This window comes from Denticeps clupeoides, chromosome 20, assembly GCF_900700375.1.
Source record: "Denticeps clupeoides chromosome 20, fDenClu1.1, whole genome shotgun sequence".
Classification (NCBI taxonomy): Eukaryota; Metazoa; Chordata; class Actinopteri; order Clupeiformes; family Denticipitidae; genus Denticeps; species Denticeps clupeoides.
This window is the reverse complement of record NC_041726.1, coordinates 16,811,496-16,837,900: the sequence shown is the minus strand read 5'-3', so window position 1 is coordinate 16,837,900 and position 26,405 is coordinate 16,811,496. Positions and strand designations below refer to the sequence as shown.

The window sequence follows — 26,405 nt, the reverse complement described above, 5'->3', positions numbered from 1 at the left end:
GGATGAATAAAATTCAGTTACTGAATAATAAAGAATTATAAAAATGTCTGTGCTGATGAGACCTGACTGCAGCTGTCCACCACAAACACACAAGCACAAAAGGAGCAGTAGATTGAAATTCTGCTCGACAAAGCAGAAACTGCTTATTGGCCTAATGTTCTTTTGTGTAGGGATCAATTTTGCAATGTCATTTTGAACAGCAAGACAGGGGAAGGGTGGAAAGGAGACAGCTGAAGCAGTCTGCACTGAAACATCTTTGTCTGTCACCTTCACATTTGAGGGCTGGAGCAAAATCCTAATATGATATTTAAAAAGCTCAAACAGTGTGTTTAAAAATGAATGAGTAGTTTTATAATTATCTGTACTCAGGCTGAAAAACAGAACACTGTTTGTATGTATTCTAACAAGACCTTAATTATTCCATTTAATGCATGCAGCAGACAAAAGTGTCGCCACGATGTTGCCAGATACCAGATTGTTTTAGCAGAATTTTGCCCAGAAATAGAACAAAAATATTAGAGAAAGTGTATGTTTACTTGCTGTAACATGCACAATTTGGTCCCTTGTTCACAAAATCTTTGCTAATATATCAACATTAAAAACACTGAGTCTGTTTCAACAGCTTGGCCTGACTGTGCATGTTTGTCAGTGATGTTTATGGCTGTACATGTTTCTTGCTGGCTAAAATACATTAAAGTCTAGATGAACTTTTAGCATTTTTACCGTGATTCCATTCATACTGAAGATGGACATTCTATAAACACAATAAAATGTTCTATTTATACAGAACAATTTAAAAATAGACATGCAAAATTTTTTTATAAATATCAGAATGCTAATTTAAATACAGATACAGAGTGTTAATCAGTGCATGGCTTGTTAGTGTTATCATATGAGTCAAATGAACGTGTAACACAAATTTGGAATTTGTTAATTGAGAACACACACATACACAGACACACACACAGACCGTTTTGTTACATTATGGGACTGGGGTCTTTCATCAAACTGTTTAGGCAGCTAAACCTTCTCAGGTAACTACCATGTCAAAGAAATGTGCAAATTCTGCACAAAACAGAACTGAGAGGATTGTCCATGAACTATGTCATAACTGGTCATTGGTGGACAGAATCTGTGTCCAGAAATAGATGGGCAGATGAAAGAACAGCATTGCACTGGGATGGAGCTGGGCAGTCGGCTGTTAATGAGCCTTGTTCACCACAGAGGGAAGCATTACCTGAGTAGCATGTGTGTAAACTCTTTTCATGCCTTTTCTTTGAGTGTTTTATATGAGCAGAGTGGGTGCTAGAAGTGGGATTAGGCCGTCCACTTTTGAAAATGATCAGCCAACCTAAGGCTTTCCTGTCTCTGCCTTTCTTTCTCTCAGCGGTAGGCAGGGAGCTCTGACAGGTGAGGAGCATCTCTGTGCTGTTTCAGCAGTTGGGATGGCAGTTGGGGAGGCTGATGCTGGAAACACGTTAGAATGCTTTGCTTGCACCAGGTCAAAGTTATGGGCCTGAAGTGACAAATGCCATGGAGTCTCGGGAGAGAAGTGGATAAGTGAAAGTGATGGTTGCTGCCTTAAATAAACCACAGCTACAAGAACTGATGTCATTATCTGACATCAGATAATACATTTAACACCTTAATTGAATCTGTCATTATTCTTATTATTATATTAACAAATTCAATAATTTAATCTATAATTTGGGGCAGTGGTGGCCTAGCGAGTAAGGAAACGCACCCGTTATCAAAAGGTTTCCGGTTGGAATCCCAAGCCACCAAGGAACCACTTAGGTGGCACTGAGCAAAGCACCGTCCCCACACACTGCTCCCCAGGCACCTTTCATGGCGGTTCACTGCTCACCAAGGGTGATGGTTAAATGCAGAGGACAAATGTTACTTGTTTTATCATGTATAAGATTAGATCATAATTAGAATATTACATATTTTTTCTGAATTTTTAGAAACACCTTCTGGTGTTCCGGTGTAGCCAAAAATGACTCATAAATGATCCCATAAATACAGAAATTTAACCAATTATTTTTCTGAAATCTAATGCCAGAAAGACAGCAGCAATTGACAAAATTCAGTCTCTTCTCCAATATCCATTTGAGGAAAAAAACTTGGACCAGATCAACCAGATATCCTTTTACACAACACATACTGGAATTATTATTATTATTATTAAACTAAAATTAAACTGTTAAACTCAAAAATTATCAAGTAATATATGAATACTGTATGCATATTATTATTTTTATTATTAGGGTGGTAGTAGCCTAGTGGGTAACACACTCGCCTATGAACCAGAAGACCCCGGTTCGAATCCCACTTACTACCATTGTGTCCCTGAGCAAGACACTTAACCCTAAAAAAGACTGTCCCTGTAACTACTGATTGTAAGTCGCTCTGGATAAGGGCGTCTGATAAATAAAAATAATGTAAATGGATTATTAAATCCTTGGATATCTGTAAGGCTGCTGAAACCCAAGGGCGTTCTTGGTGGCAGCAGTCTGAGCTCTGTCAGTATGGATAGGCAGAGTTATTTATAGAGTGCACGGAAGCAGATTGTGACAAATGGTACAATTTGATCATTTCAGAACATGAGCTGCTGCATAGAGCATCAGATATTCCCCCATGTTACCTTTACAATGGAAATGAATTAAGATGTTTAAAATGAATTATTATTTTCTTCCACTGCGCCAGCAAATGTTTTTTTATTTAACCTGAATGGTAGGGAAATTGAAGATGTGGATCTGATTTTGATAATGTCCTCACCAAAAAAATACAATTTATTAATTTTTTTTTTCATTTATTTATTTTTCCTGGATTGCATTTAGGACTGGTTTGGACTGGTTTTCTGCCTTTTTGTGAGCATATCACTGCATTACCAAAACCACATCCACAGGACTGGTTTTGATATTTCTTGCAATTAATATTTGGTTGCTTGTCCTTCAGTCCTTCTTCACTTTGCCTTACATTAGTCTCCACCTTAATCCACCTTACAGTTATCTTAATGCTAGTACTCTCCAGGGACAATAAAATAAATCTGTTGTACCCACAGTGTTAGTTCCTTACAACCAAACATAGCAGCTAAATGAACAGTGCTGCAGCCCTTCCTGTATTTCATCATAAATGAGTGGCCTTTGGAACCTTACACTTTTTTTTGATCCATCTACAACTGCATTATTAAACTATTTAGTAACAAATCAAGGTGGTTGGTGGGGCTGATCGTTACTCAGGTTAAATTAAAAACCACACTCACCTTTAAACAGCTTGATCCGTTTATATCATCACATTGGTTTCTCTTTTGTGCGTGTGTCTGTGTTTCTCTGTTTTTCTGTGTGTTTCTATGTGTGTGTGTGATGTGAGTTGACAGACAGATGTGGACCACTTTGAGCACAGGACGATAATCTCTCTCCCAGGAGAGCGTGCCTGAGGCAGGACAACTGATGGGTCTGATATGTGCTGGTTGTTCAAGCTATACTAATGAATAGAGTGTACTAGCACTTCTGTATTATTTGTGTTTTGTTAAATATTTCTTTTCTATTCTGGTAAATATCTCTTTTGTTATTAGCTTACAGAATTAATGAAGAAAATACATGAGATAAAATCATTGAAGTCATTGATTCTTTTGGCAAGTGGTGGAGTGTAGCTATGATCAACAGATGTTAGGTGCCATATCTGTTCCTGACATTTATCCTCAGAGACCCACTGCCTGTCACCTCCACTGGGCCAAACACACTCATGAGTGCACGTGTCCCACCAAACAGTTTTCACAAAATTCTTTACCTAGTCCTCAAACTGGAATGCAATGAAAATGCAAACTAAAAATAAATCAATTATAACAGATCAAATATTTAACAAATGTAGTTTATGAATGAGTTTACTAATGCCTGCTTAAACATTTTTTTACTTTACTTTACTTTACTTTATTTAGCAGACGCTTTTATCCAAAGCGACTTACAATAGGAAGACACCAGAAATTCTCGTTCGATTTCTATAGAATATCGAGTTTACAAACTAAGAGCCCTGATAAGGCTTAGACTTGTCAGTGAAGAGCATGCTCGTAGATTGTTGGGTGCTAGACTAAGAAAAATTATAATGTATTTATACATTTTGTATTTTTTCTAATCTAAATGGTCATCTCCATCTTAATTTCAAAACTGTAAACATCCAGAGCCTATAGTCTTCCCAGTTTCATTAGTAATGAGTTTCCACCTGACCCTCAGTAACAACTGGTGACATCCATACCATGTTCTACCAACTGCTACCAGCTGAGCTACAGACGCAGTCTCCTCAGGGTCATCTGTGGCTATACTCAGTGTGTGTGTGTGTGTGTGTGTGTGTGTGTGGGTGGATAGATGGATGGGTGTCTGGGGGCAAGGTGAGAATGTTTTTGCAGTGGGTGGCAATGGAGTCCTGGGGAGCTGCTGATAAACTCAGTACTGAGTGTGTGCTTCTCGCTCAGTGTTTGTGTGTGTGTGTGTGTGTGTATATATACATGTCTGAGATGCCAGTATACCCACCCAGTCAATTTTTTTTTATCAAACTCATGGGGAAAGTGGGGGGTGCGGGGCTGATAACAGGGTATTTGTCTGTGGTCACTGTGTGCTCATGAAAATGAAAGTGTCAGACTCTGACTGTTTTGTGTAATGAGCCCATCTTCCTTCTCCCCCCACCTCCCGCAGCTCTGCCCAGCTACACCTGCGGAAACCCGGGCCAGCTGCTCAACGGCCTCCAACAGGGCTCCACCTTCAACATCGGGGACAAGATCCGCTACAGCTGCAGCCACGGCTATGCGCTGGAGGGCCACACCATCCTCTCCTGCCTGGCCACGTCCTCCGGCACCGCTGCCTGGGACTTCCCGCTACCCTACTGCCGAGGTGGGGACCGTGCTGCCTGAGCACCAATAGACACGAGTGCTTATCGGGAGGGAGGAACGGGTGGAGGGATGTGAGGTGTTGTTGAGGGTCTTTATCGGCTCTGACAGGCACCCCAGTGTTTGACAGCCAGTGGCTGTGCTGCGTCATTTGTTCTGGACGAGTAAGAGCAGGAACACCCGCCACGACGACACCTGCCATGGAGCTAATGCAGAAACGGACCTCTCTGACTCAGAGAAGAGAGCAGAGAGGGCAATTGGAGAAGAGAACAGGAAAATAGCTGCTTAATTAAGAAGGGGTCACATTCTAAAAAGTATACACTGTGAAAAATGTACAAAAAAGGCACCATTGACTAGTCAGATTTGTATCTATGCAGTAGAGACAAGGAGTCAGGGACATCTAATTATTTGGAAGACCCGCCTCGTGATGCAGATGCAGCAGCCAGTCTGTTAACCACACCCTCTCATGACATTTTAAAATATGTTTGGATGCCTGTGTCTACAGTTTTGTTCTGTAATGTAAAAAATGCAAGACCCATATATGAGTATATGCATCCAAACTTTTGACTGGTAGTGTAGATCAATACACTAGCAGTTGTGAAGTGGCTATTGTAGTTATTTTGACACTTGTGCACCATGTATGCACCAGCCACTCACACACTCATGCCATGAGACTGCAGTGTACTGATTACATGTATTTGCTACTTAAATAATAATAATAATATTAAAGTTATATACAGTGCATATTGAAAAAAGAGCTGCCTCTTCAATACGCAGCATAATAGAGTGGTAGAAAGATTTATCCCAAAGTTACTTCAGGGGGCCTGAAGGTTTTGCACCTTCACCATTCACACTACCATCAGTGCTTCCTATCCATTTGAAATATCAGCATTCATAATACAGCCACACCCTCACCACAGGGTACCTTATCATGAAAGAAGAATGTCTTATAGTAGCCGCTTTTAACATGTTTGCGTTTGCAAAAAGAGCACCCATTATTGATCTAAATTCACCAATATGCCAAACTGCACTGAAACCATAAACCCTTTGTGGTTGCGCTCAGTGGGCAGATGGATATCTTGCTTGAGTGCCTGTGAGCAGCTCGGGTAAATGCTGCTGAGTGACCTCTGTGTTCTTGACTAGGATCACTAAAGAGAAATGTGAATTAAGATAGTATTTTTCAGCCTCTCTGTAATTGAGCATGAATGATTTGTGTGTGTGTGATTATGTGTGTGAGGGGGAGGGTCATGTCTGGTAAGGCCAGTTTTCACTGTCCAGTCCAGGAATCAGGAAGCCCTCATACCCAGGCACACCGTGCCAGACAGTTCAGGAACCTCTTCAAAGATCAGAAAGCACTTCTCCACTTTTATTCCCATATAAAAATCATGAATATCGCCCTCTGTAAAAAAAAAAAAAAAAAAAAAACTGCAGATTGAACAATTGTCACATTCCAACCCTCTGACTGAAAGTTACCAGTCACAGAATTGCAGAAGTGTGCTGTTAATGTCACAGCAAATCCCAGCTCCTCTAACTTTCCAATGAATTGTTCAAGTTGGTCTTTAAAATGTAAAATGCAGACACTCCAATTTGTGCATGGCCTTTGTGACAACTGCATCATAGGGTGGTGTAATGCACCAGGGTAATTTGTGACCCTGTATTTATTGACCCTGTACATGGTCAGTACAACACAACATAAGTCCAAAAGGATATCCAGCGCTCTAACTATGCCTGTCCCTTTGCCTAAAATGTAATATTGTCTTTTCCTTTTTGTGACTCTCAATTTATACAATATTTTTCAATACAATATTCGACTTTTTCAATATGTGAATTACCAGCAAGCTTTGTCAGATTTTTTACACTTGCTGAGTCTAAACATACTGTGTTTCTTTTTCATTCCAAATGCCAGTCAGATTAGCTCTGTGAACCACGGAGCCCGGGGACGTGCGTGTTAGCTTAGCTTAGCGTGAATGGCGTGCATCAGAGCATTAAGCCTCTCCTGGTGCATGCAGCCAGGAGCCAGCGCCACGCCTGCACGTTTCATGCAACATCTCAGCGGCCAGGATCCCACTGCTTTACACATGACACACAGATGGTGGAGGAGGAGAGGAACAGGAGAGCATGTCTGACCAGCCTGCTCTCATTAGCAGAACACAACACTGGATTCTGAGGACAAGGATAATCATAAGAAGACTGATTATTTTGATGTTGATGATGATGATAAGCCCATTATTGCTGTCCATCCCATCCATGGCGTAACCTGTGGAAATATATTCCACAAGGACACTCAGGTTCCCCTTGATCACCTGTATTTCTCTTCGAAAAATGGTGTCAATCACGATGAGAGACCTGTTGATCAAATTCATGATATCCTCAGATCGGAGAGCAGGGCTGGGAAGACTCTCAAGGTATGAGACAATAGACGAGACGATGGAGCAAGCATGAAAACGGGAGGGAGGGAGAGATAAAAGATGCGTCCGCCTCTGCCGAGAGCAAGAGGGATTTTATGATTATTATTTATTTTATTTTTTTTAATCAGATTGTGTTGCAACTAGGCAGCACTATTTGCGTTGATGTAAATCTTATAGAAGCTTCTGCCTTACATTAGACCCACAAATCTAAATAATTAAATCTAAATAAAAAAAAAAAATCTAAATAATTTCTTCTTGGTAAGTATTCTGATAATCTTCCTTAACTCTTCCATTAATACTTCAACTACTACTAATGTATTATTTATAACTTTTTTGCCCAGATTCTTTCATATTTACTATGTATACTTTTTATTGTCATTTTTATTAATCTATTAAGGCTTGTTGCACTTGTTCAGCAGCTTGTCCTTTTATGTTCCAGAATTTTTTGTTTCCTTGCTTTTTGTGTCTTGTCTCCTGGTGACATGCTGGGGAGTGTGGGGCTGTTTTTAAATGTCATGGTGGAGAGCTGCCAGGGTCCCACTCTCCCCCCTGACTGATGGAGTGCAGTGCTGCTGCTGGACCAGAGGCAAGGCGATCAGAAAAATGCCTGAAAAGAGCAACACCCTCAATTTCGCTTCTTAATTTCCTGGGCCTTACTGCACTGCATAATCAAGCTGCACTCACCTTTTCATGCCAACGAGTTGCCATGAGAGGAAGGGAGAAAGAGATTTTACTGGTTGTAATGGATCACATCTTAGTCAATCAGGAAAAGATCGACAGAGTACACTTCACATTCGGTTGCAGAAGGGCTCATTTGTTTACCCGGCCATGTTCACCGTCAGCAGACAGGTGAAGGGAGAGAACCAGAATGAATGTGAAGAATGTGAGAACCAGGCAGAAGCGGAAGCAGAGGAGTCCGTCACGGAGATGTTCCAGGAGCTGACAGCCGCTGTCTGGATGGAATGAGAATGACCCCCATCTCTCATCTCTTTCCAGTCCTTGCCCCACCTCTGTCTCTCTCAGCTCAGAGTATTCACCCCCTAGAGCAGCAACAGCAGCACAGCTCTGAGATTGACGGATGGGGGAGGTGACTGACAGGGTGGTTCTGGTGTCTAGTAGTCAAGTGGTGCTAACAAATCCCCTGAGCTGCATTTAAGAGTAAAGCTGTTAACCTGTTAGTGGCCAAAACAAACAACACCACAGACACCAGATGGGGGTGTAATACCCTGCTTACACCTCATTCTGAGGACCAGCCCAGGGAGTCATGCAGTAACTGAGAAGAACCCAGCAGCATTGGAAAAATAATTAATTGTGGTGCACAGCAATTCATCATGATTTGCATAGTCTTTTTTACACCAGATGTGGTGCTGCATGTTATTCACCAATAGTTCACTTCTCTGCCCCTTAAAATCAGACAGCTTACTTCCCTGCCCATCCAGAAAACTCTCCTGGCGCATGCAAGTTTTTCCTTGTGGTGTCATGGTAAGATGATACGATTGAATTAAATCACTACAATCAACTTGTAATCACTGCTATAATCAACCCCTCCTATATCTTGGTTTGAGCAACCTGCCATTTTTCTTTAATCGCTGTAACCGTAAATCTTTAAAAAGTGTCCATATTCATGGTGTGTATTGGTCTGCTTTTATGCAATAATGGGCCAGACATAGGTATCGAGATTGCCAGAACACATTTGCACATTCAGACACATTCGCATGACTCAACAGACGTAGGGGTTTAATACAAAATAGAACAAAAACATGGAATAAAACATTACATGTGGAAACATAACATAAAAGACAAATACCACAGGATGACACGGCATGATCAGAAGACAGAATGCAACATGATATCCTGGTCGAGAGTACCGAAAAATAAGAATCGTAACATCATGTATTATGAGTCTATAGGTCTACTTTGTCTTTTTAAGGTCATTAGTGAAAGTGAAGTGATTGTCATTGTAAAACACTTCAGCAGAGCACATGGTGACACAGCAAATTTTGTCCTCTGCTTTTAACCCATCACATCACATAACAGGCACCTGGGAAGAAGTGTGTGGAGAGTAGTGTATCTTGGTCGGTGGCACCTCAGTGGTACCCTGGTGGTTCAGGATTTGAACCAGCAACTATCCAATTACAGGTCCAATCCTTACCCACTAGGACACTAACTGCCCCATGAAAATGGCCCATAACCTTGGTGTTACTACCACAGTTGAGTAGTTGAGTTGGTTGAGGCTTAAGGGTCCACATACTTATTGTTAATATTTTTTTGTTCTAATTCTTTTTAGGCACATCATATTTGTCATTACCCTTAACGTAGATGAAGATAAAATCACATTGGTATCACAAATTAATGCAGAAAACCATGAAATCACTTCTTCTTGCCACTGTTTGGGAAATTCTCAGCTCCACATTACAATGCGTGACTGTGTGATTTAATTTCCTTTCTTAGTCCTGAACTTTAAAATAATGATCTTCCAATGACTATATATATATTTTTCACTCTACCATAAACATATATGTTTATATGTTATAGTGAAAATCTGAAACCAAAAAAACAAAATATTACATTTTGACACAAAGTTGTCATGAACATGAATTGCTAGGTTTTTTGAACAAACAAAGAAACTAATAATAAGAAACTAAATAATTTTAACTTGTATACTTTACTCATTTCCAAAATGAACACCCCAATCTGAATTAATCTGCAATGTATATTAAGTGCACTTAAAGTGCATGAATTGTGTAAATAAACCAATAAATAAATTGCCTAGCTCTACATTTCCTTATGTGTCTAGCACTCCTGCTGTTTTTACTTGTTGGCTGTAGTTTGGTTGTTGTGTGTTTTCTGCTGGAAAACCAGGTCAGACACAAAGACACTCAGCATCCTGCTGTTAGAAAGTTTTCATCACTTCTGTTTCCTGTCTCACTGTCTTTCACTGTATTTTCACTGTCTCGTCAGGAAAAGCTTTTACCACTCCATGTCTCCAGAGAGAGAGACAGGAAGACATGGAGATACATTATTTCCTGGATTTTGAAGAAGAGTGAGATTCTGCTTTTATTACCTCACATGATACAAAAAAAGGAAATTTGAAATAATTATCGCAATTATCATTGATCCTTCAAAATGGCCCAAGAATGGTGGACCCAGACACCCATTCCATATCTCCCATCTAATAACTGAATTAATAATATGTCAATACTTAGAAATAGGAGCTATCTGTGGGACTGATTCCTAGAGTGTTAACTTCTTAGTATCCATAACACAGCGAGAGTTCATCTTGACACCACATTAGCACTTTTGAAGCTAATTACAAATTTTGTAATGAAGTGATCATGATTAATCATGGGGATGGTAGTAGCCTTGTGGCTAACACACTCGTTCATGAACTGGAAGACCACAAAGTCACAAATTCAAACCCCACTTACTACCATCATGTCCCTGAGCAAGACACTTAACCCTGAGTGTCTCCAGGGGAGACTGTCCCTGTAACTATTGATTGTTAGTCGTTCTGGATAAGGGTGTCTGATAAACGGCAGAAGTGTTAAAGGTAAAAAAAACATCTGGGAATGAGAATGAGTGACAGGTAGATGACCTGGTTGTTTTACATGATTATTATTATTATGCAAACCATGTATTCAGTACCTTTGCTCATTTTCTGTGAAAAAATCTATATTTTTAAGTGACTTCAGGCACACCACTACTGGATACACAAAAATATGAACATCACACAAGACTTAAATAAAACACCCTGCAGTATCTCACAATAATTACCTACTGTTTTTTTGGGCAACTTTTTAAATCTCCTCCTAAGGGCTGATTCATACAATTCCCAAAAATGCTGTAAACCGTGTGTCACTTTAGTTCGAAAATAATGTAAATGCACATTCCTAAGATTATTCCAGCCCTAGATCTCCCCACAGAGGAAGTAAAAACCATGCATTTGTGTTAATTGCGCTAATTTATTTTAAACATTTAATATTTATAAACTCCTTCCAGTCATGAAAAAGTTCATTTTGACTGAAGTATATGCTACAAAAACACTGTAAAGGACAGAGACAGACAACAAGACTGAGATCAGCAGAATAATGGAAAGAGACAGAGAGAAATGAAAGTGGGACTGTAGAAGCAGTGAGACAGACAGCAGAACTGAAAAGGCTGTAGAAGAAAGTGAGCCAGACAGAAAAGAACCGAGTGAGAGAAGATGATCAGAGAGAGAGAGAGAGAGAGAGAGGTTGGAAGAAGGAGTTTGCCAGAGGGCTTAATTATCATGCCAGCATTGGCGTTCTTTTTTTGTGTTCTCGTGTAATCATCTCCTTAAAACTCTCCTAAGCAGGGAGGCTTGCTCTCGACCGCACAAGTAATGGACAGGAATCCAAATAAATCTGAGTTAATCACTGTCTACGTAAAGCAAAAGGTAGCCTGCTAATCACGGTGTGTATGCATTTGTCTATTGAAACCTTTTGGTTTGAATACTATATAATTCATGCTACCAGTGTATTATATCATGCAGTTAGTGACATGCTGAATAGCCACTCTTCACTATTCCTACAAACCTAAATCCCATTCTTACCTCTTCTGCAGCAGACGATGGCTGTGGGGGCACTTTGAGGGGTCAGAGCGGAGTCATCACAAGTCCCAACTACCCACAGGAGTACAACAACAACGCTGACTGCACCTGGACTATTCTGGCCGAGCCAGGGGACACCATTGCACTGGTGTTCTCCGACTTTCAGCTGGAGGAAGACTATGATGTCTTGGAGGTCAGCGGCACAGAGGGATCTTCACAGTGGTGAGTGTCCACCTGGGGCGAGCAGCAAGTCAGTTTTCTGGTTGAAATGCAATGGTTTGTCCCTGTGCTGAACCAGCAGTCACTCACTTTACTACGCTGTAGACACGATGACAGACGTTAAGCGCAGTGGTACTGAAAATGAACTTTCAGCAAATTCAAATATGTCATAAACTTTATGGTATGGACTTTATACACAAGTAATGATGCTGAACAGTAAATGTAAGTTATTAGTGTAAAATACTACCAGCGGTGCCAGAAATGATAATGATGTGGGGTTGGTCCATTACACCTGTCTCAGTCCCTTAACACTTTTTGGTACTTTTTGGTTTTATATTGAGATGAACGAATGAACAAAATAATGAATGTATGAGAGAATTAATTATTTTTTTGGATGGTAAGACCAACTTGGCAACTGGGTTAATGCAGAAATAGTTTTAGGTGTTTGGGTTGGGAGATTCGGTTTGTTAAATAAGTGCAGAGAGAGCATTCTTTTTATTGTCATTACACATGAATAATGATGGATTCTGGAAAAAGTTATAGTAACTAAGCTGATATATGAGTCATATAGGGAGCATTAAATTAAAATTCCTCACAAACACAAAGCACCCTTACACCAGTGCAATCACCTCACATGCATGGTATTATGTCTTTATTTATTTTATTTCTATTGAACAGTGTCTGAACAGAACAAGGTACATTGAAACTCAGTAGGTAATACTCATAGAGGTAACCTTCCAGATATATAAGGGTATGTTGCAAATGTCCATCAAATAGGAACACATTCATATTCCTATTCTTAGTCATATTCTAATTACATGTTCTTAATAGTTAAAAGAGATGGCAAGTTAAGAGGCTTGGAAGAAAGTGACCCTCCTTCACAGGTGATTTTGCAGGAGCCGAGGTGCAGATGGCTACAGAGATGCCCATTTAGCCTTGTTTTGTAGCAGCTGGCTCTTTTTAGCCAAACCAGGAGTGACACTTTTGGTTAAATGAAATAAAAGTTTTTACTGAATAGAAAAAATTGACTCGTGAGCTAGGGTAAAAATGATTTTAATTATTTAGAGCTAAACTTTTGTCACATAAATCGTTGCTGCTGAATGATGTTGCTTATATCAGCTGGATCAGAGGTGAACTTTTTTATCCTAGAATGTGGGATATCAGCACTGTTCCTGAGACCACAGTCCATCATCAGCAATATCAATACAGCATGACCTCGACAGTGTTTTTTCTTAAATTTGGAAGGTCAGCCACCTTTCACGACCACATTGCTTTTATAATAACAGACTGTGAAAGTCAACAGATGTGATTTTATCACTGCCTTATCTCTTATCTAGCTCTAATCCAAATTCAAACCACCCAGACACTTCACTTTCCACAGTCAGTAAATCATCTATAAACAACCAACTACCCTGTTTCTGATCCTCAGTTTCATGTCAAGTGCAGTACATGCAGTGAAATTACATAAATGCTGTAAATGTAAATGTGAAATGAAATGGATTTGTGCAGAATTTGCAGTGTAGTAGGGAGACTGATGACTTGGACCCTGCAATGCAGCAGTGTGTTGATCCAGGCAGATCCAGGTAGGGCTTGACAGGGCCAGCGGTGTTATCTGCTCAGGCACTGAGAAGCAGACAGGTGGCCACATCCCAGGGCAGCTCTCACCATCAATACACCAGGCTTACTGAACAGTGGGAGAAGAAATGACCTTCAGATGCCAGATTCAGTAGGTAAAGCCATGCAAGATGCTCTAATTCTTCAGAACAGTCCAGAAGGATGAAAAGCAAGAGGAAGCATGAGCTAGCTTTTATGTCTGTCTTGAACTAAATTAGGAGTAATAATCCTTAGTATATTTGGAAACGTGGGCTTTTGTCAGGAAATATTTGATGGTACTTCAAATTCATTGTAACAATAGTTTTCTTCTTATTGTGTGATGCTGCAGACAGAATATTCCTTTAACAGGATAAATTTGCTCTCAAAAAACTTATTTAAACGTCAAAAAAGATAATTAACATTTTGACTCTACAATCAGTGAGTTTGAGAGCTTTTGTGTGTGTGTGTGTGTGTGTATGTATGCTAAAGTGACTCTCAGAAGACTTCATGGAATTTCATGATGGACTGCAGAAGCTGTAGAGACCCTTGAGATAAGACTCCTTTAGTCTTTGGTTAACTCTGCCAATCTTGCGCAAACCTTCCCCTTGACGGACGGCGTCTCTCTCGATCTTTTAACCCAGCTCATCCCACAGAGAAACCAGAGGAGGGAACAGGTCTTTAAATCCACACTCCCGCTCTCTGAAAAGTAGCTTAATCGATCGCCTGCAAGTCTCCACACAACATGAAGATGGAGGCATTTGGAGACTTTTTACTGCTTCTTCCCTATACGTCCTGAACTACCCTAACCATGGGACTGATCCATTTCACATGACCAGAGACAGGAGAGTGGAAACATCAGAATTATGTTCCAGCATTCTTGTAGTTCTGGAATCCATCCCCGAAATCGTGCTTGTGCTGGTGTTTCTAGGCAACTGCAATCTGCTACAATCATTATCTACATAATTGTTCTATTATTAATGCAAGATGAAATGCAATTGCTAAATGAATGGTGGCATATTAAAAGTGTACTCTCACGTTTTATTAAAATCTCACCATGAATGCTGGTCTTTTGTGAAATTGAAGTGATTGTCATTGTGAAACACTGCAGCACAGCATACAATGAAATGTGTCCTCTGCTTTTAACCCATCACCCTTGGTGAGCAGTGGACAGCCATGACAGGCACCCGGGGAGCAGTGTGTGGGGACGGTACTTTGCTCAGTGGCACCTCTGTGGCACCTTGGCAGCTCGGGATTCAAAACCAGCAACCTTTTCATTACAGGGCTGCTTCCTTAACTGATAAGCCACCACAGCCCATTTTTTTACAGCCAAATGTCTGTCAACTCGGTTTTAACCTACCATCTTCTAGGCTGGTTTTGGAGTTTATCTATTTTTGGCATAAAGGGTAATAATGGTGTTGTCATTGACCAGTGGTTATAAGGTACATTTCCAAATTCTACTGCAGCTACAGTTAAGGTGCCTATGGCAATCCATCTCCATGGTGCAGTGAAAGTTATATGTCCTACTTGGTTAGAAGATTCTTTTGAATCATGATGGCTGTGTGTGTGTGTTGTTTAACTAGATATGGCATATATCTGTGTATATCTGGATATGTGTTGCATGCTTCTTTCTATGCATACTTTTTTGTGGTCTATGCCACAGGTTCTGCACTTACTCTTAGTGACGACTAATCATTCATAACCATGACATGCATCTCAGGTTCTAAAACCCTCAGCTGGCAGAGAAAGGGACGGGGGTATAGGGGGATGGAGGGGGTAATTGGCCACTTGCTCCCTCACTGTTCTTTCATCCTGCGGTCAGACCCTGGCAGAGTGATGGAGAATTTGTCATCTGTGCCCAGCCTACATTCTCTGCATGTTGTTAAAAAAAGTCTCACTCTTTCTCCCAGGTGAGTGGTGCATTACTCACAGGGTTTAAACTGGGAGAACTGCTCTCAATAAATGTCTATAAATCATTCGCCCCGCCCACTTTCCTTTTTTAACATTCTGGTCAGGAACTTCTGAGCTCGCTGTGGCTTTGTCAGCAGCACTGCTCAGAAATGGTGTGTATGGATGCTGATGGTGTGTGTGTGTGTGTGTGTGTGTGTGTGTGTGTGTGTGTGTGTGTTTGTGGCTGCAGTACTGCACCTAGACTCCCACACTACCTACCAGTCATGTTTCTACGAAAACACTCAGTTATGCCTTTTTTTGTTTCTTACCTTTTTTTCATTGTAGGACAAAAGTGAAGGTTGTAAAATATGAAATAACACATGGAAGGTTACGTAGTAAACAGAAAAATGTAAACAAAGGAAATGCAAAATGTGCTTACAATACCTGAAAATAATGAACAAATAAATAAACACTGTTCTCAGTTGTCTTTTAAAAATAATCTAAAAGACTTAAATATATATATTTTGGGAAAAAGAAATGTTTTAAAAGAAGGTGTGATAAAATGCCACTTACAATAATTAGCTATTTGCAAGAAAATTATACAAAGAGTACAAATAGTCTATGCTTAAGATGCTTAATGCATTCATAAAACACACGTTTAGAAATTATTACTGTAATGTCATTAATGTTATTGCAATTTTAATCTTACAAACTTTAGTGCATTAGTGAGTAAATAATTTTTTGAAGAGCTTATGAAAGACTAATTAGTTTATTTTGAAATGTTTTAAACATCTTAAGCAACATTGGAGTCACATTAAAGACTAGTTTTATGCCATGTTTACTTTTATGAAGAAAAACACTATACAAACAAGTGTTAAATATTTGCATAAATGAGCTTCTATAACAATTCTTGTCAGTTTAGGATGACTAAAGAGATGCACAATATCACACACACACACTGACACACACGCTTGAGAGTATTGATAGTTTATTCTGTGCCCTGCAGGCTGGCGTAGGCTGCATTCTGTTCTGCTGTCTGCTCTTTTAGTCAACTGATAGGAGTTTTGGGGTGACAGGAGTGATGTGACAATGGTCTGCTTGTTTACATGTGTGCTGTAACACTTGCCACACTTTTTGTCACACATTTTCATTCTGTCTGTATGTGCATGTTTGTTCATGTTGATTCAAAAATGTGCTTTTGTCTGCATCTATATGTAAATGTTCATGTCCAGTTTTTTTGTGTGTGTGTGTGTGTGTGTGTGTGTGTGTGTGTGTGTGTGTGTGTGTGTGTGTGTGTGTGTGTGTGTGTGTGTGTGTGTGTGTGAAAGTGTGTAATGGCTTGATGGAAGTCAAGTGCAGCCAGTTCCCAGCTTTGATTGAAAGTGCTTGTAATGCAAGTAATTTCTTATAGCACTAACAATGACAACAAGCTGACAATGACAGCCACCCCCCCCCTGATGTCCCCCCTCTCAGTTACACAGTGTGTGTGTGTATGTGTACCCATCTGAATACAAAACATCTCTCCTCTCTTCTAGCCCATGTTAGTTAAATAGCGAACACAATCATGAAATAGCAAACACAATTGCACACACTTACTAGAAGAAACAGGAACCTAGCTATTTTCCCAAAGGAGTCATGAGAACAACAATGAGGGAAAAGTACAGGCTGGATGGGGTAACTTCAGGAATATAGTTTCATTTAGAATATATTTTGTATATTTACAAAAGAAAATCATTACATCAGGGACCTTGATTCTTCTTGCAAAGACACAATCTAGCAGATTACCTCAGTATACTATATTAAATATTTATAATTAGTTTTTCACAACAGAACTTAGCTGAGGCCAGAATTGTTTTATGTCAAGTTGTAATCGCAACCCCTGTTACAGTACAGCTACCTAAAATATTCCAACTGGACGCAGGCAATGTGAGGGGAAGAAGCATTTAACAGAAGACTGACTAACCAAGTACTTCAGCTCTTCCTCCTCTCAGAAGTGGAATACTGCTGACCCAGTCACAAATTCCACATGAATGGGTTTAGATGTTTTTAAGTGCGCTGTATTTCACCACATATAGCAGTCACTTCTTGGAATTACATAGATCAGCCATAACATTATGATGAATTTTGAGGAAGCTTCTTCCCTTTTTTGTATTGAGCTGATGAGGCATTCACTAAACTATATACGCTGTTGTACCTGGCCTCTGGTAGAGGGTCCTTTATGTAGCGGAAGTGTTATTGTATATACACAGATTGTATATTGTGGGTTCAAATCCTGAACCACCAAGCCACTTTTAATGGCTTTAATGCAGAGGACAATTTCCTTGTGTGTCATCATTTGCTGTGCTTGCTGTGTATCACAATGACAAAACCAGTCTCTTTGTTGGATAATCCAATGACCATAATGTTGCAGCAGAATGGTATATCTGAAAATTAGCAGCATCGGCTCATGAGCTTTACTCAAACAGCTATTGCCGATGGAAGGGCTTCAGGCCTATTCGATTCTGGATGAGTTCCTCTTTGTCACCGGCCAGGCAGCGCAAGTGCTGGCAGCGGGATTTCTGGCCCAGAGCAGGGGGCTGTAAAACCCCTTCCTGGGCAGTTGAGTGTTTGTGTAAGCATGTTTACCGAACAGCCGGGGATGAGATTAAAAATAATGGATTTGATGGGTGTCGCATGGTCGACAGTTCCATTCCGAGCTCAGCGAACACAGTGCTGAACAATAGAGCGAAGCGGCAAAATAATCACGGCAGATACCGGACACTAGGATTGTGCTGACCATGCATAGTGGATGACTTTGAGCCAATGGCCTGTACGTTTAGGTCAGGGACAGGCCAGATCTGTCTTCTGATTGGTCCGTTCTGTTCAGCTATGTAATTGTCCTCTGTCATCTGGCCACAGCAGATTGCTGAGCTCGGTCAAGGCCTCTCTTTGTTGGAGTTTCATGGCCCGGCCACTTTGCTCTGATTTGTGTTGTGGCGACTTAATTAAATGTAGTTTTAGATAATGCGGGTGACCTTGTTGACTGGCTTAATTGCGGCACTCTTTGTAATTTATACTCATTGGCACATACATCACACACAATCTGGGCCCACTTGTTCTCAGCCCGGAGCTGCTCTGAGCACCAGAGTTGGAAAAGTTGTTTACGAGCTGCTCTTTGTTTGAAGAAAGGGTTTACATACATTCATGTAATTCAAAAAGCTTACATTTATGTAATTCAAAAAGCACACATTTATTGATATTAAGAATTTGATACATATAATGAATTGGCTTTGCCTGACTTTGTGCAGAACTCTGAATCTGTGTTCTGGTCCAGAGTGTCTTGTTGACTGTGTGTGTCCTGGTTTCCAGAATGTGACCACCTGTGTTGCTCTGTATAAAGCTACCCTGGTTGTGTTTTATCCTTGACCGGGTCATTGTGTCTGTTACCCTCTCCAGGAATAAGTCAACGATCTGTGTAAGTTGTGTGATTGTGCCTTTTTTTTCCTGCAGGCACCGTTTCCTAAAATGAATATGCACCTAATTTTGTCTTTTGTGTTGCTAGTCCTAATCATCAGATGTATCAACTAATCTTTTGACACCTTACAGTCTTACAACAAATGTCCAACATTTCATGTTCCTCATCCTCATCCTCATCCTCATCCCCATCTGCTTTATGAAGTATGGAGAAGTAATTTCCTGTTATCCAAAACAAGGGTCACTGAATATATGTTGCCTTTTAATTTTTTTTTTCTGAAGCAATCATGTTCAATAATTTCTATGTACACCGTAATGTACAGATATTGGATATGTTTCCACAAATTCACCCGATTTGCTCTGTTATCCAGATCCCCTAATCTGTGACATCAGTAAGAAGCTGAGTAGAAGCCATAAAGATTTAATAAATTGTGATATCAAACTCAGGTCCTTTACAAAGAACAATAAATGAATAACTTGGTCTGAGAAAAAAAAACAATAATCAAATAAAAGGAAATCCTTTTTTTCTTGTTTTCTGGATTGGGGAGCCAGAGGTTAGAGTTTCTATGGCAACTGGAAAGGCTCAATCAAATGAAATGTCTGATCAGCTGTGACTTTTCCAGAAGCTGCCCACTGCACAGGATTTTCTTTCTTTTAAAGCCTCCGGTTTGAAACACACTTGTGTGAAGGAGAGGTGAGATGCAAAATATGTCATAAAAGTAGTCACTGTATGTTTAAAAACAAATTACATTTTTTTCTCGGTATTGTACGCATGAGATATGTGAGCCGAAAAACCCTGGGATATCTTACAGAAGAGGGGGAAATGAATAGTGGGTGAGCACTTTACATGATACATGAGGGGTTGTTTGGTTGGGGTGAGGAGGGCCAGGATCTGTGATTTTGGAGGTGACATATAAGGATATTTTGGAAAAAAAAACTGTTCATAGTGAACTATTGTCTAAGATGTGAAAGCACATTGGCCTTGGCATAAGGTTTTAAAAATAGCAACACTTGTGTCATTAAAACCTGTGTTTCTATGGTACCGGCTCTGGTTTGAGGTGGTGTGGGTGGTTAGGGTAATAATCTGATCTCTTGACTGATTACAGCGGTGCAATCCATTATCGGCTCCTCACTCATTTAGATGTTCTGTTCATGTTTTTTTCTTCAATCACACACACTCTTGGACATTAATGTAATTCATTTCCCCTCAAGAATAATATTCATTTGCATAAACATTTTGGCCACAGGGAGCAATAAAGAGGTCTGTGTGTGTGTGTTCGCTGCTTGTACACTGCACAGGTTTAAGTGCAATTTACTCTTTCTCAAGCATCCGAAAGCGGTAAAAGCAAAATGGCTTTTTAGTGTGTTGGTGTGCCAGCTTGGTAATTATAGTGTTCAGTGTGTCAGATGTGTGTGTGTGTGAATACTGCTCAAATGACCACTATTCCTGTGTGTGTGTGCATTTACACATATATACCACTAAACATCAGTCCCACACACATGCACACACTAATCAGCAGGATCTATTTACTGAGATGTTCCCAGCTCAGTGTTTTGGGTTCAGTGGAGCAAGGAGATGCAGCCTCTGGTTCTCTGGCCGCGTCATCCATACATCTCGATTTGAATTTAAAAGACTCATCAGACCAGCCAAATTCCAAATGGCTCCAACATATTGACTGCAGCGTCAATATCTCAGCCTCCTCATTATCTCAAGTTAATGCCCCCCATCCGCCATAGGATGGATGTTTGCTTAAGCACACCCTGTAGTGAGAATACATTACTTAATGTAGCCATTACATACATACACATGTGTGCAATCAGCCTGCCCAGCAGCATCTTTCCTGGATGTATTTATTGAATCCCAGCTCAAGTCAATACAACATGTCAGTATAAAAATAATGTGATTATTTAATGCTAATTTTGTGTTCTGGTCATTGATCCCACACTACCCTAATTTGGATACCTGATGTATTGCTGAAAATCTATTCAGATATAATAAACTGTTCTGAATGGGTTAGCCTTACCTTTTAGTATGGACCTGTTTGCAATTATACTGTACATTATTCTGTATAACTGTATACAGTGTGTGTGTGTGTGTGTGTGTGTGTGTGTGTGTGTGTGTGTGTGTATATATATATATATATATATATATATATATGTGTGTGTGTGTGTGTGTGTGTGTGTATGTGTGTGTAATTTATGGTAATTGCGAAATACAGCCAACTGAAATAAATGTTTCACTTTTTTCAATTAATTATTACTATTCAAAACAAAAAGAATCATAAGATAGGATAAGATATCCCAAAGGGAAATGCTTTTGTCCTGAAAGTAAATAAATATCTATGACAGGAATAGTAAAGTGACTACGGATCAACCGATTTGAAAAAGTGACAGAGTTGTGCCATAAATAGAGAGAGGTAGAAACCAGTCTGGCCAATAAGAGTGACTGTCTTCGCTCTTCGCTCTTGTTCTGGGTATTGCCAGTTACATCATATGCTACACATCACTATTTGTCAGTTTAATATCATCCTAAGAGAACCGGCCTATACATGATGCTTAGCCGTACTCCTCTATATGTGTCTGCTCATGTAGAAGATCAAACAGGCAGCGTTCAAGCATGATTAGTATGGCAGAAAAGGACTTCTTGGACCAGCAGAGAATTGTGTTGCAGCGTGCAGTCTCCAGGGCCCTTTTTTTCTACCGCATTTTTTTTCCTCATCGTTTTATTATTATTATTTTTTTTACAGTTTTACACATGGCCACCCCACATATACTCCACGAGACGCCCTGCTGAACTTGTGCGAACGTGAGCAGATCGCCAATCACAGACCATTAAACACTCCCTATGAGCTGCATCGATAAAAGGCTCCCAAGTCAAAAGGTGACTCTGGGCTTTATGCAGAATATTATGTGGGGTGGGTGGAGGTGGATGGACCGGGCTGGTGGAAGGGTGTAGAGATGCTATTTTTTCCACGCCAGGAAGTTGTCAAAATTCTATTGACTATTTGGTTGTGCAATCCATCTTAATCCAACCTACTGTCAGGCAGGGGTCAGAGTTAAACAAAAGAAAGGAAAACTGGGACACTATAGAATCGTGTCCATTTCACATTAAATCTTATATCCTGTATGTTTGACATATTTGTGATGTAGCAGTAATTGTTCTGCTTGTTTAACTATTGAAAAAATGTATTCCAACTAAACTGCTGCTCTCATACATGACATGGAAATATTCAGGGAGAATTGTTGATTCTTAATTTTAAAGGGTATGTAAGAAAAATACCTATAATAAAAAGTCATGGAAAGCTGCTTTTTGTGTGAAGTTTGACTGGATCCCAAAGAACTGCTACCTATGAAAAAAATCTTTATGGAGTCATTATATTTGTGCCACTGGCTGCTGGCAGCTACAGAATTATGAGTGCAATTGAGTTTCATTAAAAATAAATTCAATCTACGTGAGGTCATAGGTTCTCTGTACATTTATAACCTCACTAAACATCTATATGAATGACTATAGGGAGTCACACTCTAAATGATCTGTCATAAAAATCTACACAAAAAGTGTCAGGAAATAATGCAAATATGCATTAGACTATATGCAGATGCTTTTGACCATGTTCATGTATATCGGTTTCTGATCTCCAATTGACTGTCAGAATCAGACAAAAGTAAAATGACATTTCTCTTTGGTTCTCATGGTTCTGTGGTCAGTCAGCCACCATCTGCAGACTCTGTGCTTAGAGAATGCAAAGGTTCTGTTTCTTCTTTCCTCTTCTCTTTGTTTCGCACATGATGCTTTCTCACTCAACTTGCAAAAGAAATTGTCATGAATATGACCATGCACAGCTGGAAGTTACTTTCCTAAGCAGTGTCCATAATCTCTCATTACATGTCTGTATTCTTCAGTCTTTTAATTGCCCTCCCTAAAACCATTTCTCTTTATATTCACAACAGAACAATTGTTTCCAGTTTCCTTTGAAGTCATGAAGAATCAAACTCAAAAGAAAAACAATAAAAAATGTATAACATAACATGCAGAAATTTCACAATGAAAAGAGTTCCAGTCCCACTCGGGGAGCACACAGTGCTCTGTATTGTGGGGGAAATTGGGGGCTCATGTAGGTCATAGTTAATTCTTTGAAATAAACCCATGTTCTTTCATGATGTAGAAGAATAAATCACACCAGGACACACACACACAAAAAAAAAACAATATAGCTAACACTATTATGAAAATTTAGCTGTACACCCTACCCACCCTGATAATTATTATAATAATGTTCCATCTGCTTCTTCTCTTTCAGATGATAACCCTCTCAATTAGCATAGAGTAATTATTTTTGCACAAATCAAGCTCTGTTGTTCGAGGTTGCTTTGCAGAGCACTCAGGGAGGATTTTGTTGCTGTCAGGATTCTGGACAATGGATACCTGATCACACAGATAACAATTTTTTAAAATTATTATTCATAATAATAATTCCAATTCTTTTAACACCACTCATATCTCACCAGCCCGATCATGTAGTTTTACTTTTACCAAGAAGGAGGTAAACTCTATAAATAGAAAAGTTGGATGAAAGAGGTGAGTCATGGGTGGAACACTGTGGCAGCTTGTAAGGATTGTGTTCAGATGGGACTGAGGCCAACCCCGGAGACAGGGATCGTTGCCAGATTCCTCACTTCTATTTTTCACTCTTTTTTCATTGGTGTCTCTTTCAGCCCCTGTCTAGTGTGTCTTTTATGTTCCAACAGTTCTCTGGTCTTTTCAGTTTGAAATCATTTGAAATAATTCCTAAACCTTCAGTATTAACAGAAGCATCTGTCGCATCTTTTTAAATCACTGCTAAATAACAGTTGGCAGTTAACTAACAAAACAACCTGTACATGTAACATGTACCATGTACATTTCAATTGAAAAACTATCAAATTGTTTTCAATAAACCTATTGCAAAAATTTGTACTCCCACCTAAAACAAAATAATTAAATTACAGACAATTTATTGCAGTTTATTAACCAATCACATAAAAGAATATTTCCTTTGAATGTATACATCAGACCCACATGATCAGAATACAGCCAACTGAAATAAATGTTTCACTTGTTCTCAATTAATTAATACTGTTCAAAGCAAAATATATAATTCATTATTATTTAAGATTATTTAAAAAATAATAAGATAAGATAAGATATCCCAAAGGATCAACTGATTTGAAAAAGTGACAGTGTTGTGCCATAAATAGAGAGCAGTTGCAGCATGTTATGAAGGATGAAAGCACACATTCAGTTGCATACAGGACCGTATAATTGCACATTCCCATAAAATACCAGACATTAAAACTGATCCATAGACGATCATCTTTAGAATGAGGAAGAGTGCAGTGTGCTGTAATGTCAACTTGATTTATTAATGCTTATATCAATCAGTGGTATTCTGTTATTGAAAAGCTCTTTTAGTATGCTGTTAGAGTAATCTAACTGTATGTGTGGAAATTTGATACTCATGTCATGTAAATGTCTTATTTTTATAAGGCACATCAATAATTTTATGATGCGTGGTAGCAGAAAAATTAGACAAGCATTTTACAACCATTGTTACGTACTGGTTGACCAGGTGGGAGCACTCAAATGATCACAGCAGCCTTGGCCCTATCATAATTTCCAGTCACCAACACTTTAAACAGGCTAGCAATCACCCAAACGGTGTGTGCCCCTGGTAACCTCCTTGATCAGGTCATTCTCAGTTGGCGGGCACCTGTAATTCAATTACTTCCAGTCAATGTTAAAAAATATATCATATTCAACATTCTCGATAATCAAATAAAATGTACTTGACTAAATCATGTTTACAGAAGAAACATACATTACTCACAATTAGTTAGGGATATTGTTATTTACATGAGTATTTTTCCTATTTGCTCTGAATTTAATTAAATGAGTAAAAGTTACCTTTGATATTACTAATAATTTAGTAAAAAAATTAGACAATAACAGGGATAGCCCCAAATAATAAACATTGACAATGTCAGTAGCGGGTGTTTCCATCATTTGGAACATTCCATCAAGTTTGGGGTGTGCTGGCGGAATTGGGGGATGATGATGGGTTCTACATTATTTCTGAGGTAAGAACGTGCAGTAACTGAGCCATGTACAATAACCAAATCTGTTTTGCGCTGACTGGTGTTGCCTGCCCAGACTGTTGCACCTCCTCCACCAAGCAAACCCTGGGGACGATGTTGACCTCAGCATATTGCTCACCTTGCCTTCTCCAGCAACCCTGACACGATTCTCATCAGTGGACGGGATGGTAGACCACTGCTGCCTTGTCCAGGTCACATGGTCTTGTGCCCACTGCAAACGTTCACGGCGGTGTCTTGGGTGTCAGTGGAGTCACCCGTAACGGTTGTCTGGCATTCAACCCAAAGTGGTGGAGTCGGTTGCTAATGGTTTGTCTGGAAACCCTAGTATCCCTCGCATCTCGTAAATGGGCCTGCAGCGGTGTGGCAGTTGCATAACGATGTCTGAGTGCATAGGTCCTTAGGTACTGGTCATCATTGTGGTCTGTCACTCATGGCGCTCCACTCCTGGGTCTGTCATGAACTCTGAAAGTACTTCTGTGTCTTGATACAAATCTGCTGATGACACTTTGAGACACACCAAGTTCACGAGCAACATCTGACTGCCTGCAGCCGATTTGAAGGCTGTTTGAATGATGAACTTGGAATGACTTACTGACAATACCTTGGTATTGGTATTGGCCCCAATATAAGGCACCCCCGTGTGTCTATCACCCAATTGCCTCCCTATCCCAAAAAGGTCTGAAGTGAAACAAACATCATATGTATGACATCCACTAAGTATCTCACAATATCCCAAACTTGTGAGTAGTGTATATTAGTCAAAGTGATTACTTGTCACATGTGACACACTGCAGTACAGCACCCAGTGCACACAGTGAAATGTGGTCTCTTCATTTAACCCATCCCCTGAGGGAGCAGTGGGCAGCCATGACAATCACCCAGGTAGCAGTGGCATCTCAGTGGCACCTTGACGATTTGTGATTCAAACTAGCAACCTTTTATGTCACCACTGGCCCATATTATTAATAATAACACATAATATTATTTATGTTACATTTACTAATGTCATTCTTGTAAATTCAAAGACTTCTCATTTCCATTTTTTCAGTGTATAAACCAATGCCTAACTTAACTGTACAGACCTCAAAACCTGACACTATGCTGGAATTCCATCTGACAGAGAGGTGACCTCTTGACGAGCTGAAATGTCACGAATTCCAGAGAATATGGAGAAAAACGTCTACCATCCGTCACCTCTGTCTGCATATTTTTTTTGGGAGGGGGCATGTGATAATATGCCTACCTGATTTTATGA

General features: G+C 39.7%; 1 protein-coding gene across 1 annotated transcript in view; it reads left to right on the top strand.

The window, feature by feature from the left end:
• Window positions 1-26,405, top strand: part of csmd2 (CUB and Sushi multiple domains 2) — a 242,749-nt gene that overhangs the window by 63,398 nt on the left and 152,946 nt on the right. The window contains exons 4-5 of the mRNA XM_028963348.1: window positions 4,695-4,889; window positions 11,878-12,085. Of these exons, the coding sequence (XP_028819181.1) occupies window positions 4,695-4,889; window positions 11,878-12,085 (403 nt within the window). The remainder of the gene's footprint in view (window positions 1-4,694; window positions 4,890-11,877; window positions 12,086-26,405) is intronic.